Source organism: Phyllostomus discolor, chromosome 1, assembly GCF_004126475.2.
Source record: "Phyllostomus discolor isolate MPI-MPIP mPhyDis1 chromosome 1, mPhyDis1.pri.v3, whole genome shotgun sequence".
NCBI lineage: Eukaryota > Metazoa > Chordata > Mammalia > Chiroptera > Phyllostomidae > Phyllostomus > Phyllostomus discolor.
In genome coordinates this window covers 155,603,974-155,623,065 of record NC_040903.2, presented here as the reverse complement: position 1 = coordinate 155,623,065, position 19,092 = coordinate 155,603,974, and the positions used below count along the sequence as shown (strand labels likewise).

At 52.4% G+C, this 19,092-nt stretch overlaps 1 protein-coding gene across 2 annotated transcripts in view; it reads left to right on the top strand.

The window, feature by feature from the left end:
- The window catches only part of PLA2G4E (phospholipase A2 group IVE), a 58,048-nt gene that overhangs the window by 13,758 nt on the left and 25,198 nt on the right, over positions 1-19,092 (top strand). The window contains exons 1-2 of one of the 2 annotated variants that reach the window (XM_028506834.2): positions 11,449-11,564; positions 16,956-17,028. In XM_028506834.2, coding sequence (XP_028362635.1) covers positions 11,469-11,564; positions 16,956-17,028 — 169 coding nt within the window. In that variant the 5' untranslated portion in view covers positions 11,449-11,468. Of the gene's footprint in view, positions 1-11,448; positions 11,565-16,955; positions 17,029-19,092 lie in introns of those variants that run through there. The other variant, XM_036032059.1, reaches the window with a different exon arrangement.

Here is a 19,092-nt window from a genome sequence, read left to right as displayed (position 1 = left end):
CCCTGGCACTGGTTCTCTCCTCCCCAACCAGGCAAAGCCTGTAAGGAGGCTGGGCAGGCAGCCAGGAGACCGTGGGTCTCCCAGAAGTCAGCACTGTGTCAGAGCCAGCTCAGCCACTTTCCACTCCCTCAGTGCAAAATCTTTAACTCAAACCTGGATCCTTACCTTCAGACAAACCACAAGTGACTAAAAAACTCTGAGGGTATTTTGCCAAAGCAGTTTCAAGGCTTACTTGAAGCCAGAACCCAGCAGAGTAAGCAGGGCTGAGGTTTGTGGGGACAGCTGGAAATGGGCCTTCAGGGTCATGTTCTAGGCCCCACAGGGGCTGATGCACTAACTGACTTCGGTGCGATTGGAGTTCATCCCCCATTTTGGGCGCAGGGCCCTCCGTCCTCCCGCGGGTCTGCACCGTAGGATAGAGCGTATGTGCCTCTCTTCCCAAGGGGTGGGCGTACACACACTGCACACTCACACACACACAAAACACACTCACATACACTCATATAACACACACACTCTCGCACATACTTTCACACACAAAACACACGCTCTTACACTCACACACACACATGAACTCACACACAGGCGCACAGTGTGGGGGCGGGGTGGTTAAGAGGAGTCGCCCGCCCTGGATCCTGCAGAAGACAGGCCTTAAGCTCTGTTTCCAAATCCCCCCAATGTGCCCCTTATAAAGTCTCCCATCCTCTTCACCAAACGTCTGCCTGACCCGATTCTTAGCCTCTTCTCCTTTCTGGCATCAAGCACCCTGTTTGCACAGTTTGGCGTCAGTCATATCTTACAGAGAAGGCCATTCTGAGCTGGTGCCCAAGCATGGCACGGCCTCCGTGGGCAGCAGGGCAGGCCAGACCCCAGAAGTCAGCGGCCAGAAGGGACTCTGAGGCCACCCGGGTCAATGGTCTCTCTGTGTGTGGGTCAGACTCACCTGGCATGGTGAAAAGGTGCAGGTGCCAGGCCCTGCTGCCGGGGTTCTGTGCCGACCTCATCCAACCTCCCGCTTTACAGAAGAGGAAAGGGAAGCCCAGAGAGGGGGAGCCACTTGTTTCATACCCTATGGCAGAGTTAGAACTGGAGCCCATGGCTCCTGGCTTCCAGTCCAGTGCTCTGCCCACCACCCCACAGTACTTTCCTGAACACGAGTGGTCGCTGACCTTGCAAGCAACAAGGAGTCAGGACATTCCTCAACTCTGCCGGTCCCTGTCAAAATCCGAGGCTTGGTATGAAGGCATCTGTTATTCATGGGCCACCCCTGGCCAACATCACCCTTGTCCCCATCTTCCCTGCCCTGCAAGATGACGGAGAGGGCCTCTCAGGAGGTGAGCACCGAACCTCAGCTCAGGGGCTTGAAACAGATGCGACCAGTGGAGAATTATATTCCTTTTTAGAACTTCTAGAACCAAATTTAGTCAAAAAAACAGAGCATCAGTAAGTGGGGTAGACTAGAACCATTGGATACAGTTCTCAAAACAATAGCCCTGGGAGCTGAACTTGCTAGAAGGCCCTTGGCCATCTGTCTATGAAGACTGGGAGTCCCCCCAAGCGCCCCACCTGAGGAGCTGTTAGAAGACTTGGCAGAGTTTGGTGAGGGTGCTTGGTCAGCCAATCTCGGACCAAGAAAAGTGAGGGCTTCGTTTCCACTACCCCTCTGTGCACGAAGCCAGGAGCTCAGTCCCCCGCCCCCACCTGCCCTGTGGATTCCCTCAAACTCAGCTGGAAAGGCCTGTGGGATGGGAAGGCAAAAGGAAAGCTAACGGGAGAAAGAGCAGGATGAAGGGAGAGGAGGGAAAGAAAATGAGAGAAAGGAGGAAGAGTGGAGACGTGTCAAGGACAGAGCTTGTGTCCAGGGAACTGGGATCGCCAGAAGAGCCCAGGTTCAACATCACTCTTAGCTCTGAGTGACTTTGTAAAAATCAAGCAAAGCTAGCTAGCCATCCTACTCATAGGTATTTACCCAAGAGAAATGAAAACTCACATTTACACAAAATCCATGTTGACTGTTTATAGCAGCTTTATTCCTAATTTCTAAAAATTAGAAACAACTTTTTCCTTCAGCTGATGAATGGATAAACTGTAATAGTTTTACAATGGAATATTACATGGCAATGAAAAAGAATGAACTCAAAACAACATGGATAAATCTCAAAAACCTTACATTAAATAAAAGAAGTCAGCCACAAAAGACTGAACACTATCATTTCATTTACGTGAACCCTAGAAAAGACACTTCTAATCTATAGCAACAGAAAACAGACCCGTGGTTCCCTGGGGCCCAGGGGGCAGGGCAGGATTTACTACAAGGGCTGTGAAGCAATTTGGGGGGTGATGGAAATGATTTATGTCTTTATTGTGGTGGTAGTTACACAGTTTTATATATTTGTCGAAACTCATCAAATAGGTACACTTAATTATATTAAATTATACCTCAATGAAGTTGGTTTTTAAAGTAAAAGAGTAAAAGTCAATTCTCCGAGTGATCAGTTTTGCAAAGGTGCCATCATCCCGCTGGGCTGTCGTCCAGCACCCCTTCATGTGGCTTTCACTGAGCTGGGGCCTCAGCCTCCAGCACCCCCAGCTGAACAATCCCCACTGTTGGCTCGCACGACCCTGCCAGCTGTTGCATGTCCACTGCTCTCAACTTCTGGGACCCCTCCGGCAGCCTTGGGGAGTTTCCATGAGTCACGAGTCTGCCCCGGCCTCTTCCCTCTCCTCTCTGGTGAGCAAAGGGCACCTCTGTGAAGCTGCACCCCCCTGCGGTCAGTGGCAAGCAGAATGCACGTCTCCCCAACAAGGGATCCCAAGAGTCTCTGATAAGCCTTTCCTGTTGGACAGTGGAGGTGAGGGCACACCATAGGATAAACGACTGTCTAAGTATTTTCTTAACTATTATTTTTCAGGAAAACTGAGGCCTAGAGAAGTTCAGAAGCCAAGATATAACTTGTGTTTCTCCTTGTGTTTTCAAAATGGGCTCCTTCCTTGGGGCAGAGGACAGTTTGAGGGAGGAGCGAATTGTGGGGATTGCAGGGACCAGAACAGAAGACAAAACGGCATAGGCTAAAATGTTTACATTTCTTCCTTTCTTTTTTTTAATTTATTTATTTATTTATTTTTTACTTTTTGGTAAATCTTTGACTCTCAGGGGAAGAGATTTTCTAACCAAAGAGTCCCTTACTTGGAAGAAGTCTCTGTTCAGAATCAGTTTCTCCAGAGGCCGAGCCCAGTGCCGGCACCTCACGGGCACTCGGTGAATGGGCTCCAGTGAAAAGTCAGCTGCTGCCATTTAGCGAAGCGCCCGGGGCTGGCACTTGGCGCAGTGTGGACTCCATGGCCAGGGTGACTCCTGTCCAACTGGGCCTCTGCCCACATCCATTCTCGAGTCCAGCAAGAGGCCCCTTTGTCCCTATAAAGCAGACGGAGGGAAAGGCAGAGCCCGCCCACACACTCAGCCTGGCCCGAACCTGACACAGACGGGCAGGCTCTGCTCTGGCCTGGCCCAGCCAACCGGAGGAGAAGTAAGGAAAGGAATGGAGGCTGCAGCCCGGCCTGCCAATGTCTCCCTCTGGCACCACCATTTCCCTCTGGCACTGGCTCTGCTTCCAGTTCCTTCTCCTCCTTCTCCACAGACACGCAGACTTCTCTTCCGGAGCCCCGTTCCCTCAGGCCCAGAGCTACAGCTAGTGAATCTGAGGAACAATCTGCATGACACGGGGGGCCAATCTGCATATGACACGCAGGCTGTTTGGATAGCACAAGACCCAGAGGATATTCCTCATAGGTGAAGAGGGAGGGACATTTGTTAGGTGCTTCTTACAGGCCACAGCTTGCCCCAAGGAGCCACAGGCGGCAGATGAAGTAAGGCGCGCCTCCGTCCCTGCTGACTGAAACCACACAGTGCTGATAGTCACCTGTTCCACCTGTAGGAGTGGAATTTGCTCTTTCTTTTTTTTTAAATCTCACCAGAGGATATGTTTTTTTTAATTGATTTTAGAGAAGGAGGAAGGGGAGCAGAGAGACAGAGAGAGAGAGAGAGAGAGATCTGTTGCCTCCCATGCTTTCCCCAACGGGGGGTCAAACCCGAAACCTAGGTCTGTGCCCTGCTAGGGAATCAAACGCACAAACTTAGGGTACACAGAATGGTGTTCCAACTAACTGTGCCACCCAGTCAGGCTGGCTTTTTTCTTAAACAGTCTGCTCAAAAACCTTCCATAAGTCATCATTGCCAACAAAAGAATGTAATTCTTACACTTGATATCTGGGAGTTGCTTTAATCTTGTTTCTGAGTCTTCACAACTTCGCTCATGCTGTCTCACCTGATCAAAGTGACTTTTTACTGCTTCTTCATTGATCAGGTCCCTAGCCCTCCTTCAAGGTCAAGTTCAAGTTCTTCCTCCCCAAACAACCTCATCTGACCTTCCCAGTCCTGGGTGGCCATGTATTCTGGGTGGCATATTTTCACACCTCTCCTCATATGTGACATGATCATCCTAAGACCATTTGAATGACTTTTCTGTCTCATCCAGCTTAGGTTGTGAGCTCCTTGGGGCAGAAATGACATCTTTGTGTCACCGATGTTACTGTACTGTGTATCACACCTCTTACAGTGAATCCATCACTGAGTAAGGTCTGGCCATGTGCTAAGATTCTCTGAAAAATTTTACTTATTTCCCTGGCTGGTGTGGCTCTGTGGACTGAGCACCAGCCTGTGAACCAAAATCTCACTGGTATCTTCGCAGTCAGGGCACATGCCTGGGTTGCAGGTCAGGTCCCCAGGAGGGGGTGTGCATGAGGCAACCGATCCATGTTTCTCTCTCACATCGATATTTCTCTCCCTCTCTTTCTCCCTCCCTTCCCCTCTCTGAAAATAAATAAAATCTTTATAAAAAATAAAAATAATAAAAATTTTATTTATGTATGTATTTTTAGAGAGGCAGGGAAAGTTGCCTCTTGAATGCACCCCAAACAGGGACCGAAGCCACACCCCACACATGTGCTCTGACCAGGAGTCGAACCATCTGCCTTTTGCTCTACAGAATGAGGCCCAATTGAGCCACACCAGTCAGGGCTGATCTTTGATCTCACTTAGTCTTCACGACCACCCTATGAGGTAAGAACTATTAGGCTTTTCATTTTACAGGTGGAGAAACTCAGGCTTGGAGAGATAAATTTACCCAAGTTCATACAGCTAATATGTAGCTGAACCCATGTCAAATTCAGGTGTATGAAATGTCGAAGTTCAGACCCTCAATCAACTATACCACATTCAGTCAGGTTTGAGACAATGACAATGTCATCCTCACAGAGGTGACCAGTGACAGAGTAAACTCAGTGTACAAAAGGCTCAAGGCAACCTTGCTATGTGATAGAGGCAGAGACTGTAAAATAAAACATAGGCTCAATAAAATCTAGTAGAAACCAGTGACCACAAGTTTGAGCTGTGGATACAAGTGCTTTGAAAATGCAAAGCACTGAGCCAGACCTTAACATCTTGCTGTAAAGATAAAGAAGAAGGACAGAAAATATCTGTGTCCCAGATCCATTGATAACACTAAGAATATAAATATGACCTAAGTCCTTTCTTGTCATCTCTCTGTCTGTTTTTTTTTTTAACCTTGTCATCATAAAATACAGTCATATCTAGTTCGTTGGCCAGAAGTTTTTGTTGGCCAGAAGTTCTGAGACATCTTGATATATTAACTTCTGTGGTTGATTTTTATCTCTCATTAATTGGAGAGTGATGTTTGTTTTACTTTATGTTGTGAAGCTCTCTTTACTCACTGTATGTTTGTTTTAGGAAATTTAACTTTATTTATCAAGGAACATAGAAGCATTAAGAAGCTTAAAAAAATATGTAGTGGAGGATCCCAGTTTTCCAGGACAGTCTGTGTACTGAGAGGCTGGGAGTGCAGTGGCTGAAGCCAGGACTCCCGGGCCAGACCCACGTTCATCCCAGCCGCCCGCCCTCCCATGGTGACCCTGTGCAAATTGCTTATCCTCTCCACGTCTCAATTCTTCTCTGAAATGAGAATAGTAGCGTCTACTTCACAGGTAATATAAAGTATGTAGAATGGTCCCTGTCACTTTGTAAACTTTCAATAAATATTAGCCGCTTCATTCCTGTTGACATCTGTGAAATAATCCAGTGTGTGAATGTGTCATAGCTAACCTAACCATTCCCTTCCCGGGGGGCACTGGGTGTTTCCAGTTGACGAACGAGACAAGCAGTGTCCCTGCCCTGAAAAGGGTTATGGTCTGGTGAAAAAGGCAAAAAGAATAAATGAACAAGATAGTTCAAGATACGATACATTAAATTAAATTAGGAGCAAGAGCGATACGGAAGCACTGAGGTGGGCAGAAGGCACACACATTATGGAAGATGGTCAGGGAAGGGCTGCTGGAGAAAACGGCGTTTGAGCAGAGCCCTGATGGATGAGGACGAGCCAGCTATGCACGGCCGGAGGTCGAGGACTTCAGGCAATGGACTGACAAGTGCAGACTCCCTGAAGCGGAAAAGACTCTGGCACGTTCAGGGCGCGGAGGGCCGGTGGAGCTGGAACTTGCGCATGGGGGATGGAGTAGAACAGGTGTGAGGACCTTTCGAAGCCACGGCAAAAAAAAAGGGCAGCTAGAAGCTATGGGGGAGTTTTAATCAGGCAGTCACTCTGCCTAGCTGGTGTTTCTAGATCACCTGCCCTCTTCTGTGGAGAATGGCTTATAGGAGGGCAAAAGGGGAAGCAGGGGTTTCTTAACCAGTTAGGCTAACGCAGAAGTTGAGATGAGTGAGGAGGGAGGCCTGGACTGTAGCTGTGGCAGTGCAGCTGGGGGAGGGCTGGAGGGACAAAAGTCACCTGAGTGTGACAGTGAGAACACAGGCCCTTCTCCCCCTCGGTCACAGTGAGGCCCCATGCCTGCCTTCATGATGGTTATTGGTCCACACCCCCATGTGCTGTCCCATTCTCTCCATACGGCAGCGCAACCACTGTCTGACTTTCTCAAGTCTTTTCCAATTTAATAACTATAGTGAAATCTCATTGTCAAGGACTTGTCCCAATTATCAATAATGTTGAGCATTTCCTCAAGAGCTTATTAGCTATTATTAGCTTTTGGGGCTTCCCTTTCTGTAAGCTGCAGGTTCTAGTCTTTGGTCCATCCGTGTGTCGGCAGAGCCGTCTCCCTCATGCAGCGCCGGCCAGAGTTCTCTGGACGCACTGGACTTTGCTCCTTTGGCGAGTTGGAAGTGCATTGTGACTATTCTTATTCTGTCATTCTGTCAGCTATCGATGTGTTAACTTTTTCTGTGTGTTCTTAGTTAACACAAATCCTTAATTCTTATGTAATCAAATTTAGAAGTTTTTCCCCTTTATGGTCCATGGTTTCAAAATGTTATTTAAGAAGTCCTTCTTGCCCCTGGGTCATAAATAGAATCTCCTACACTGTCTCCTATTAACTTCATAGTTTTCCGTTTTGTGCATTCTGTTTACAGCCCATCTTTTTATGTGGGGTTAAGCAGGGATGCTGTTTTACTTTCCTCTAAATAGTGAGTCACGGGAGACCATGTCATCTATTAAACATTAAAAGAACAGTATGCTCTTTTCCTGTTGATCTGAGGTGCCAATTTTATCATTTATTAAGTTCCTTACATATCAGGGTCTGTCTCTGACGCCTCTCTTTTGTGCCTTTGGTCCTATTCTTGCACCAACAACCTACTGTTTGTGTTAGTGTGGCTTTGCAGTTGATCTTTAGGATCTGGTGGGGCAAGACTCTCTCCTCTTTACTGTTATTTTTTCAAGGTGGTTGAGTTACCCATGAATATTTATTAAGAGGGGGAAACTTGGGAGACACCGTGGAGGTGGAGCAGTGCTCACGGCACCTCTGGCTTGCCACGGTTTGCATTCCCCTGCAGTCAAACCTGGCCACGCTTTCCCTGTGGGCTCCTAGGTCTGTGCTTTATTTAAGAAGGTCCTTCTCATCCCAATATTATCTAAATATCCTCTGATATTTTATTTTAAATCATCTAGATCATTATTTTAATAGACATTTAATCTGTAGAATTTATTCCTCTGTAGTCATGAAGATAGGATATAACTTTGTTTTATTCCCCTGGTAAGCTAGTTTTTCTAATAATAGTCTATTCTTTCCCCCATTGATTTGAAATACTTCCTTTATCAGAGAATAAAATTTGATACACACATAGGGCTGTTTCTGGACTCTCTTTAGTGTACGGGAGGTTTTGGAACCCAGAATGTGCTGGAGAGAATGGAAAAGCAGTAGGAGCCTTGAGCAGGAGAATGACATGTAGACGGGGGTGGTCACAAGGCTCACTGGCCAGTCAGGCGTGTGGGGGGTGAGTTGTGGGAGGCAGAGGATTCTGGGAGAGAGAAGCTACTGAAAGGCAGGGTGGGACGGAAGGGTCAGTGCCTGGGGCGTGTTGAAAAAGGAAAGGTAAAGAATTCACCCCTGCTGTGTTCGCAGGGGAGTGATGTCCGCTGAGCTTCTGGGAGGAAAGTAGTTCCCAATGCTGGGTTACCTGAGGCTCAGGGGCTGTGGGTGGTAGGCAGGTCCCCATCGCCCCACCATGGGAGTCAGTTGACAAGTCCCTAGACACAGCCAGAGGCAGAGGCCTGGGAGTCCCTGCTCCTCAAGGAGGAGGGGGTGCTGGGTGAAAAGGTTCTCAGTCCCCTCCACTTTGTGCAGAGACAGCTGCAGAGCTTCCACGTGAGGTAACTCTGGGAGCAGGGAGAGGGCATCAGGTGTGTGCCAAGAACGGTGGTTTAGCTTAAATTGCATGTTTATTTGGAGACACGGTGGATTCGAGGATGGGACGAGGCACCCCGGACTCTGTCTATGGACGTTGTCTCTCTGCCAGGCACTCCGCACCTTCCCAGCCCAGCTCCCCCTGAGCCCACACTGGAGTCCTCTGCCTGCCCTGCCCTGCACTGGAATTCACACTGGGCAAGTTAGCACTTAATTCAGCCCCGTTCCCCCCTCATTAGATCATAAATTCTCTTCTGAAATCTGCCCTGAGCCTTCAGTGCCCAGACGCGTGCATAGTAGGCAGTCAGCAAGGGCTTGCTCACAGAACATTGACTCAGTTTGCTGTTGCACCAGCTCCGACCTGGGTCAGAGGTGATGGCAAAGGCACAGAGGAAGAAACTTCCGCCCACCTTCTATCTAAGTTGATTTCATTTAACTACAGTGAGGCGCTGGTCTTGAGGAGTTTATGCACAATGAGGAAATATTCATAAAAGGGTCCGAGAGCTAGATCTTCCCTGCACCGCGTAGCGTGGATGAAGCCAGACGGGCTGGGCTCCTTCAGTGAGGAGAGGATCAAGTTCCGGGCTTTGAAGAATGCCCTGGATTTGGGGGCTTGCCTTATGCCTGTTTCATGGGGGAAGGGCTGGGGAGTGGAGAGAATGTGAAGACAGGTAGGATCCTCAGGGAGAAGGTCCCCTGGACCTCCTCACCCTGTCCCTTTTAGGACTCGGCTGTGCTGTGGGTTGGGTTGCCAAGCACATCAGTCAGCATTGCCTTCCAGAAGTTCAACTCTGACCATGGCACTCTCCTGCTCAAAAGCCACTGATGGGGGGCTGGAGGGAAGAAGGCAAAGGGATCAGCCAAGGAACATGTGTGCGTAACCACAGACACAGACGACAGGGTGGGGTGGCCAGAGGGAAGGGGGTGGGAGCTGGGCGGAGGGGGGTGGAGGTGGGCAAGGGGGAGGAAAACAGGGACATCTGGAACAGTGTCAACAATAATCTCAATCATAAAACACTGATGGCTCCCCACTGCCTAGAGAAAAAGTCTGAATTTAAAGCATAGTCTTTGAGGGTCACAACAGTTGGGTCCTAACATATTTTTCCAGATTTGTTCCTTCATGAAGCCTCCCTTTTCTCTGCCCAACTTCCACCACCCTTGGTGTCCCACTCTCTACCCCGAAATCCGCATCTCCTCCTATACGTGCACTTCTCTGACACCAGACCACTCGTACGCCTGCGCATACCCTGCTCCCTGGCCTCCCTAGTCTTGTCACGCTGTTCCTTTCTCCTGCCATGCCTTTCCCACCTCTCATTAGTCACTGAAATCTTTGCCGTCCTCTAAGACCCGATTCAGATGCCAATCTTCTCAGACCCACTCTCTCCCTTCCCAGCAGACACCCACTTTTCATCTTCTGTGCTCTCTAGCCAGCTGTAAGCCCTGGCAACCACAGAGGGTTACACCGGTGAAGGGTTTGTACTCACCCTCCTAGGATGCCCCTGTTACCACGGAGACTCACACCTCTGAGCCTCTGAGGGGTTGGAAGCGTTCAGCTGCCAGACAGATTGCCAGCAACTTCAAGGGATTTTCTCTCTTAGCATGTATGCAGCCCGTACTCACTAAGTGTGTAAACTAAATTGAATTTAGTCCACCGAGAGGAGTGAGTGCTGAGATGGTGTCCTTGGCAGTGGGATAGATGTCAGGGGCAGGAAGGACATGGGCAGGGTGGGGTCCAAGCCAAGGCCCCATCCCCCTTCCGGAGGGCCTGGCAGGCAGAGGGGAGCAGGGTGGGGACACCCCCCACCTGGCAGGGGGACAGGTCCCACAGATACCACTGACCAGGCTCCATCCCTGTGCCCAATCAGCCCTGTGTTCAGATCTCACCCTCAGTTTCATAAATGTACTTTAATCTGCGGGCCAGAAAAGCCGGTTGTGGGGCCCCAGGCGACAGCTCAGGCAGGAAACTCCCACTATACCGAGCTGGGCAGCTGAGCAGGTGAAGCTTCCTCACCAGGCCCCCTAGTGAGCCATCCACCAGGGCAGAGATAGGGATCAGTTGGGTGGGGCGGGAGCATCCTCTAAGCTGCCCTGAGACTAGGCAGGGGCCGGCGCACCCTCCCTCTTCCTGGCCCCCTGGAGGGCATCTGGGGGCACTTGCCCTTGACCAAGTCTCCTCACCAAGGACTTGGGCAATTGTTTTCTTTCTTCACCCTCTAACTTTAGGAACCCTGGCCATGGTCCCTGCCTCCACGAGGTCCCTGCCCACAGCTCCTCTGGCTCTGAGCCATGGGACTGAGTGGAGTTAGAAAAGCAGGCACCATGCCCCCTGCCCCGCCCCAGAGGTGCATGTCTGAGCTGGGACCTCAATAAGCTGAAGAGAAGGGACTTATCCTAAAATTGTGAGAGTCAGCACCCTTGTCTTGCCACCCTTCGTTCCCACAGCTGATTATTCTGAGCTTCTAGGGTCGGCAGATTGCTGACCTCAAGGTCAGAACCCCTGCTGGTCCCTGCATTTCTAAGATCTGAGGATGGAAGGGTCCCTTGGTACTACGAGATCCAGGCGGGGACTCCGTATCTGCTTGCCTACCTACCTTAATCCCTCCCCGGGCAATCCTAGCCAATGCCAAGAGACATCCAGAGGGCAGAGCTCTGAGTCAGAGTATAAATTCCCAACCTCGCCACCCAGCTGGAGAGCCACAGCAATGCTCCAGAAGCAGATACCCGCCTGGATCTCCCACTACCTACCAGAACCATGCCAAGCAGAAGATGGCAGACCCTTGGGTACCTGTGCCTTGGAGGTAAGAAAGCTGTGCTGGGCAGGTGGGGCCAGGAGCTGAGGGCAGGAGACAGGCTTGGGGGTCTGGGGCACCGAGGACTCCAGAAACACGGGAGTGCCTCTGTGGGGGCAGCCCCACCTAGCACCTGGGGACCTGTTCTGGCCCAGTTGGCGCTGGAGCTCCTCGGTGGCTGGCCCAGCTGTGGGTGCCCACGAGTTTGACAAGATGCCACACAGTGGCTCAGGGCCACCCTGGGACCAGGCCAGCAGCCGGGTGGACAGGGCTTGGCACTGCCAGGAGCAGGCCCACGTTTGGCCTGTCCTCACAGTGAGCAGGCACTTACCCTGTGGACATCCGAAACGGCCATGCTGTGTCAGCGTGTGGTGTGATACCTGGTGAGGGTCAGTGACATTGCCCACCTGTCACTATCAGCCAAGAAGCCTTTTACCTGGGTCTGTGGTCAAGATTCCTGGGTCTCCCCAACTCCTCTGAGCCTGGCAGGGAGGCCCCAGGTTCATGGTCAGATTGTCAGGGCCCTGGTCCATCTCTGTCTTGGCTTTCTTACGTCATTTCACCTCTGATTGGCTGTAGGCACGCCAATTGGCTGTAGGACTGTCAGCAATGACTTATTACCTTTACCTTCCCCCAGTCCACACTAAATCACTGAGCGAGAGGAGTGATGCCCTGGAAGTGTCTTGTCTTTTGGGGTAGGAGATGGACACCCTGTTCAGTCTCCACGGACCCCAGGAGGGGAGCTCTGTGCTGCATGGTGCCGGTGCCCTGCTGCCCTGGCCAGAACAGGCATGGCTTTCAGGGGTGTGCCCACATTTCTCACAGCCCTCTGGGAAATTTTAGTTAGCAGCTAAATAGCCCTCAGGGTCTCAGAGATGCGAGTCTCCTGTGGTCACAGGGGTGTCCTAGGAAGGTCAATGCAAATCCTTCACATGTGCAAACATCTGCGGTTTCCAGAGCGAACAGCTGGCTGGAGAGCACACGAGATGAAAAGTGGATGTCTGCTGGGAAGGGAGAGAGCGGGTCTGAGAAGGCTTCGTGGCAGAGGTGGTCAGCACTTGCTCCCCCTTCTCCAGTCTTACTGAGTCCCCGAGTCCCCGAGAGCCTGGGCTGGGCTGTGCGGTCCCTCCACAGAAGGAGCAAAGCTTACCTACAAGTGGGGAGGGGAGCAGCTGAGAACTGTGCCTGCCGGCTCAGGTCCTGGGAGGTCTGTGACTCAGAGCTGGGACTTTTGGCCCTGCCCCCTCTCCTAGCCTGAGTGGCGAAAAGGAAAACAGCCATAGCGGCTCCTTGCAGGTGACCCCTGGTTTGGGATGTTGCTCAGACTACCTGAGGAATGTTCTGTGGTCCCACAGAGTCCCCACCCCGATGGTCTCCTTTTAGGACGGGCCTGTGCATCCTGGGAGCTATGGCCAGGCTGGTCTGAGCTCTGACACGGTGTTGAAAGGAAGTGCTGGATCCACCCAGTTTTCTGGAAAGGAGGAGATGGCATCACTAGCCGGGCCAGCCCTGAGAAGCCCTGGGGAGGGCAGTTCCCACAGGCTCCAGGGGAGCCATCTTCCCGCCATTGGTGCCGCAGACCTTGTGGGCTGGTCTGGTTAGGGTGTGCCTGACCCGAGGGTGGGCACCAGACCCGCCACTTCTGCAGCAGAGCTGTTGGGCCCTCCCCCGCACTGTCCCCCTTCCCTGGGAGCCTGACCCTGAGGGACTACCTGTAACTACATTTTGGCTACTTAGTAGTGGTAGCTAGATTCTTAGGGTGTAAGGAGAGTCCAAAGTTGGGAGCTAAGGGTTTTACTCCAGCCTCTGCTGTGAACTGGTCTAGGGCACGACCTGGAGCAAAATTTTAGCTGGTTTCGTTCATTCACGGTGAGGGCCAGTGTCCAGGCGGCTGGAAGGCACGCGGCTCTGCAGTCAGGGAGACCTATACCTGAGCCCTGTCCCCACTGGGCTGTGTGACCCGTGTCAGATGCAGCTTCTCTAAACAGTCTTCTCTGCAAAGTGGGTATAATAGTACCTTCTTCAGAGCAGGGCTGGAAGGCCAGGTGAGAACAGATGCAGTGCACCCCATGTGGCGTCAGCACCTGGCACCCCAGAGGAGGGTGATGAATTGTGTGCTCCAGCCTCTCCGCCGAAAGGTCTAACTATAAAGGGACGGGGTGGGAATGGCTAGTGTTGGATTGCATAAGAGCCGCTCCTGAAAATCAAGGGGCTACATCTTTTTCACACAAGCTAGCAGATGCCCCTGTTCTAGGAGGTCTGGAGGGAAATGAAGTCCCAGCAAGGTCAGCCCCAGGGACCAAGGCTGGGGAGGAAGCTGGAAGCAGCGTGTGTTGGCAGCCTGAGGAAAGGTGTCCCAGAAAACTTCTCTCTACGCATCCTCCCCGCACAGCTCTGCCGGCTGCTGATGTGTGTAAACGCATTTCTGTGCTGTTTGCCGAACAGTCCCTGCTTGGAGCTCCAGTATTCTGAGTGCGCCCCTGTCCTCACCCTGGGACCCTTCGACGCCTGACAAACCGCAGGATTCGTGCCTGCCCCTGCTCCAGGGCTGCAGCCCAGCTGGCACAGGGCCTGGCCATGGCTGCCGTCGGGTGTTTCAACCAGGGCATCCTGTTTCTAGGGATGGGCTTATCCAAGTCCCCGACGTCCTTGCTGTCGGCACACTGTAAACCACCCACAAACCCAGGTTTCTTAATCCCACTGGTTTCTGCTTCCCATCTGCACAGTCACAGACTCTCGGCTTCGTTCTTCTGCATTTTTCTGCTGTGTATCCGTTACCTCTAGGGCCACGAATTTGTGCTTATCTCTAGCCCCACTCCAATTAAGCGTATTATATCGGGAGCAAAAGACTCATTTTAAACCAAGAAGGTCATTTTTTACAGTGCTGGCTCCTGAAATCATCTAAGCCCGAGACCTGAGTGCCCCGTTCCCTCTGCCGCCCTCCCCTGGGCCCTCTGCACCCTGTCCACCTGCTGGGAGACGCAAGAGGACTTTGTAGGGGGCTTTGAAATCGGGCGTCTCCTGCAAAAGCCTGGGCTGGAAGGTGTAATCGGAAGCTCCAGGTGGACGGCAAGGAGCCCTCGGTGGCTACGAGAAAGTGGAAAGTTCTCCAAGAACCCTTCCGGCCCTGAGGTGCCTGCCTTTTTCAAAAAGAGACAGAGAGTGTGGCCTCTTAGAGCATGGCAAGTGGGAAAATGGCCAGGGCTTGGGGCTCTTTGGCGGCTTTGGGGAAATTCAGGGTAAAAAGAAGAATCTGTCAGAAAAATAGATTCTTATCATAGATCCTAAGAGCGAGAGGAAGAGGAGATGAGGGTGAGCCGTACCTGCCTGCGTGTGCGCCGGGGGCCGCTTCCAGGAGAGATGGCAGCAAGGTCGTGGTTAGGAGCCTGGGCCTAAGAATTAGAACTGGATTCAAAGGTGGGCCCCTCTGATTCTCGCTGAGTGCCAGAAGTTGAAGGACTTAGGCTCAGATTCTCCATCTGTGAAGTGAGGCCAGTAATAACTGCTCCATGGGGTGTTGTTGGGTTTGAGCAAGACAACACGCAGAGGTTGTACACACAACACTCAGCAGCCGGCAGCCACTCGGCAGGTGATAGCTGGTGTGGTCATTGTGGCTGAGTTCGAGTAGGAGGAAACGGTCAATCGTCATTGAAGTTTTCAGGGAAGATGACGGCAGAGAGCTTTCCCTGGAAGGTGCAGGCACCCCAGGGGAGGGCCTGTGGGAAACAGCAAAGGCTCGTTCCCTCCCAGGGAAGACAGGAGAGAGCCGGGCAGGGGTGAGGGCAGCCCTCCTGAAGGCAGAAGACAGGTAGTGGGGCCAAGAGGACCGGGGCCGTGGGTTTAGAGCCCTTCGACACTATGAAATGCCCCTGAGGACGGACCCCTGCCTGGCTGAAGCCTGGGGCGGCTTCCCACTGGGAGCCCTCCGGTTGCCCTCTGAGGAAGTGGGTCGGTGGGAACAGGCTTTGCCGAACCATCCGCCTGCGTGAAAGCTGACTCCTCCTTCCGCACCAGATGGGACTGTGATACTGCTCTGCCCAGGTGGGGAGTGAGAAGGAAGGACCCCAGTGTGCCCAAGAGGGTCTGGCCGAAGGCCACAGCCATGTCTCTAGAGCCAGAAAAGAAACGGTTTGTGTGGCCTTTGGCCCAAGTTATAGTGCTCAAAACAGAATCCTGTTAGAGCCAGGTATTGGCCATGAAGACCTTCAACATTTCAGAGTTCGCCTCACAAAAGGAACCCTTCGAAGGAACCGTACATGACCTCCAGACCAGCTTCTGTTCTGATTTTGAGGCGGACGCTGGGGAGAGAGCAGGAAAAAACCCTAAAACTGACCGCACATCTATCTCAGGACCTCAGCAACACCCATCATTCTGCTGCTGCTGGTTAGGATTAAGCCCCAGAAGAGGCTGGAAGGACAGACCTCAAAATGACAACAATTCTCACAACAAGCAAAACAATTGTAACCATATGTGGTGATGGGTGCTAACTCAGCTTACTGGAGCGATCATATCGTAACATACATAGATGTATATCTACATACAAGTCGGTGTGTTGTATGCCTAAAACTAGTGCAGTGTTACATGTCAGTCACATCTCCACTGTACAAAAGGTATCAACACCTCTCTTACAAAGGTCTAATGAGGGTTAGAAACTAAGAAAGGTGTCTGACAAACAGTAAGTGTTCAATAGATGCTAGCTATTACAAATATTATTACCTCTGATAGTAGCCAAGGCAGATGAGCTATGTGTAGACAGTCTGAGTTGAAAATAAAAAATCATAACATTAAAAAAATTAATGATGACAATAATCATTTTTGAGTGGTGAGATTATGGAGATTCTCTTTTTCTTCATACTTTTAGTATTTGAGTTTTGGTTTTTCCAAACTCCAATATTATTTTAAATAGAGAACAACTGCATCCTATTAAAAAGGTGTAAAGTGACTTTAGCAACAGGAGTGTCCAGTGTGGGCTGTAAAGGCTCACGTTCAGGGGCCTCTGTGATCTCAGGTGTTTGGAGAATTGGAGGAGCCCAGTGGCGTCTGCTGTGGGCCTGGGCTGGGAGTCAATGGTACGAAGACTCATCTAAGCCAGGGTAAAAGTTTCAGAGCAAGGGCTTCAGGTCCCAAGATGCAAACAGAAAAGACATGGACAGAACAGGTGTGAAGCTGCCCCCCTTCCAGGGCATGCTGGCTGAGAGAGGGGCGAGGAGAAAACCCCACCTTCGTGCCTGGGGCCCCCTGGGGACCAGGGAGTCCTCCCGGGCCCCGCAATGCGGACTGACTCTGGGGAGCCTCCTGGAGTCCGGGCAGCGGGAGCCTGTGGCCAGCTTGAGCTGCTCTCTGTCGGGCCACCTGTCATGGCCATCTGGACAGTGAATCTCCCGTCCTCTCACTCCACAGGAGGGGCTATCCCCATGCTACCTGCTGACGGTGAGGGTCATCCGGATGAAAAACGTCCGACAGGCCGATAGGGGTGAGTACCCTCCTCTCCTTCCCTCCTTCTCTGCCTGTAGGGCCTGGATGGAGACAGGCCCCAGCTGGAGACACGGTCAGGCGTTCTGCGTGTGCCCACGTGTGATGTGCGTGTGCATGTGTGTGTGTGTGTTCTACACTCAGGTTGTATTTCAGACTTTGGGGTTTATATCAATTTTCTGGCTCCCCCTATTAGCTGCAACCTTGGCACTGCCAGCCCCTGCATCTGCCTGCACCCAAGGGCGCTGCCCACCTCACCCTCTCTTCCCAGTGCCCCACCCCCAGTATCCATTTCCAGGAGCCCCAGCTTCCCCCGTGCTGGGCACTACTTACTTCTGCATGAGTTTAGGGCTGTTTGGGGTGAAAGAGAGACCCTTAGGCATCAGGGGGCCTGCTGCCAGCCTAGTCCCCTTGCTCCCCAGCCCTGCAGTTCAGCCCCACGATGTGGTTTGACTCACCAGGGCTGTTCATACAGTGTTTTCCTGAAGCCTTAACTTTACCTTCGTCCTGGCCCCTGCGGCATTCCCAGGCCATGGGGGCTTAGGGGGGTCTCTGGCTTCAGGAAGAAATTACAGCATCTGAGTGGACAGAATGCTCCCCCCATAACTGTCTTTGGGGTGGCATTTCAGAAGATTGGGGAACCAAAAGCCCCCCCCATGCCTCCCTGATCTCCGCCCCCCACCCCTTCTGAGAGGAAGCTTGGACCTCAAGGAGGAGAAAACTCAGCCCCACCGCTGAGGGGGTGTCCCCACACCCTGGTGACCACACAAGAATAGCCCAACAGCTGCCAGGCTTCCCCCGGCTTCGCTAGACTCAGGTCCAACTCAGAGGGGCCGGGAACACACAGACCGTGACACCGAGTATACCTCCTAACAGAGGAAGACAAATCAGCCGAGAGTGGCTGTAGAAGAGTCTGAGAACATGGCTTTCTAATCTTGTTACTACAGAACTTAAGACCCAGAGGAGGACGCTGGAAACTGCAAGTGGCAAAGGAAGGCTGCACTGAGGCCCTGGGGCTGAGAGGGGCAGGGTGTGAGCCTCAGTCTGGGGAGGGGCCATCCTGAAGGGGAGAGGGGGATGTCTCCCCAGAGCGCCCACTGGTGCCAGCCTAGGGCCAGATGTCCAAACAGCTCATGATCCTCCGATCCTCCCAACAACCGAGGGTAGTGCTGTGAAGCCCACTCGCACACGAGGGTTGAGGAAAGTGTTTGATCCCAGGTCGGGAGAGCTGGGGAGTAGAAGGGACCAGCCCGGAGAAGGAGGCTGGGGCCGGTGGTGGGGGCGGGGACGCCGGGGAGCGGAAACGCCAGGATCTAAGCGATGGGTGCCTGAGCCCTGGAGGAAGGGATTGCGTGACTTCAGGGCTCCCGCGCAGGCTGTGCTGCAGCAGAGGTGGGGAGAGGCTGAGAAACATGCCGTGCAGGGATGAGCATGGAGGCAGGCCAGGGAGGGCCCTGGGCCCAGAGAAAGCAAAGGAATCAGGCTAGATTCAGGCCAGGCTCCCTGGGCAGTGAGTACAGAGCCCATTCCAGCGGGAACAGTTCTAGCCAGTGTCCTTCGTGGGACCAGCTCTGCCGAAAGGGCCAGTGGTTGATCGGCAGGCTTCTCAAGGCCTTCCAGCCCATCAGTGGGTGATCTCAGGAGTGTGGAAGTGTCCCATGGGCTTGGGGCCTGGCCGACTCTTTCCTCTTCAATGTCCACACCACACTTCCCCCAATCCCTCCCCCAGGGACAGCCACAGCACTCACACCCACAGCTGCTTGCACCTGCCTCCACCCCCTCCAGGTGTGTCTGTCCCAGCCCTGTGGGTCATGCGACATGCATACACCTGCATGCACAGATCTGCCCACTGTCCAGGGCCTTTCTGTCTTCTCCCTGCCATGCCCCCGATGAGAGATTGGGGGCTGGGGGGCAGACAGCCAGAGAAATGGGCTGAGGTCTGGCTCCCCCACCCCCTTTCCCGCCTTCTTTACACATACCTTGGCACACAGGCTGCCTTCTGAGGTACCTGGTCCCCTGCGAGCACCCCTCGTTGTTTGTGTTTCCTCCATTTCCCTGAGGAGCG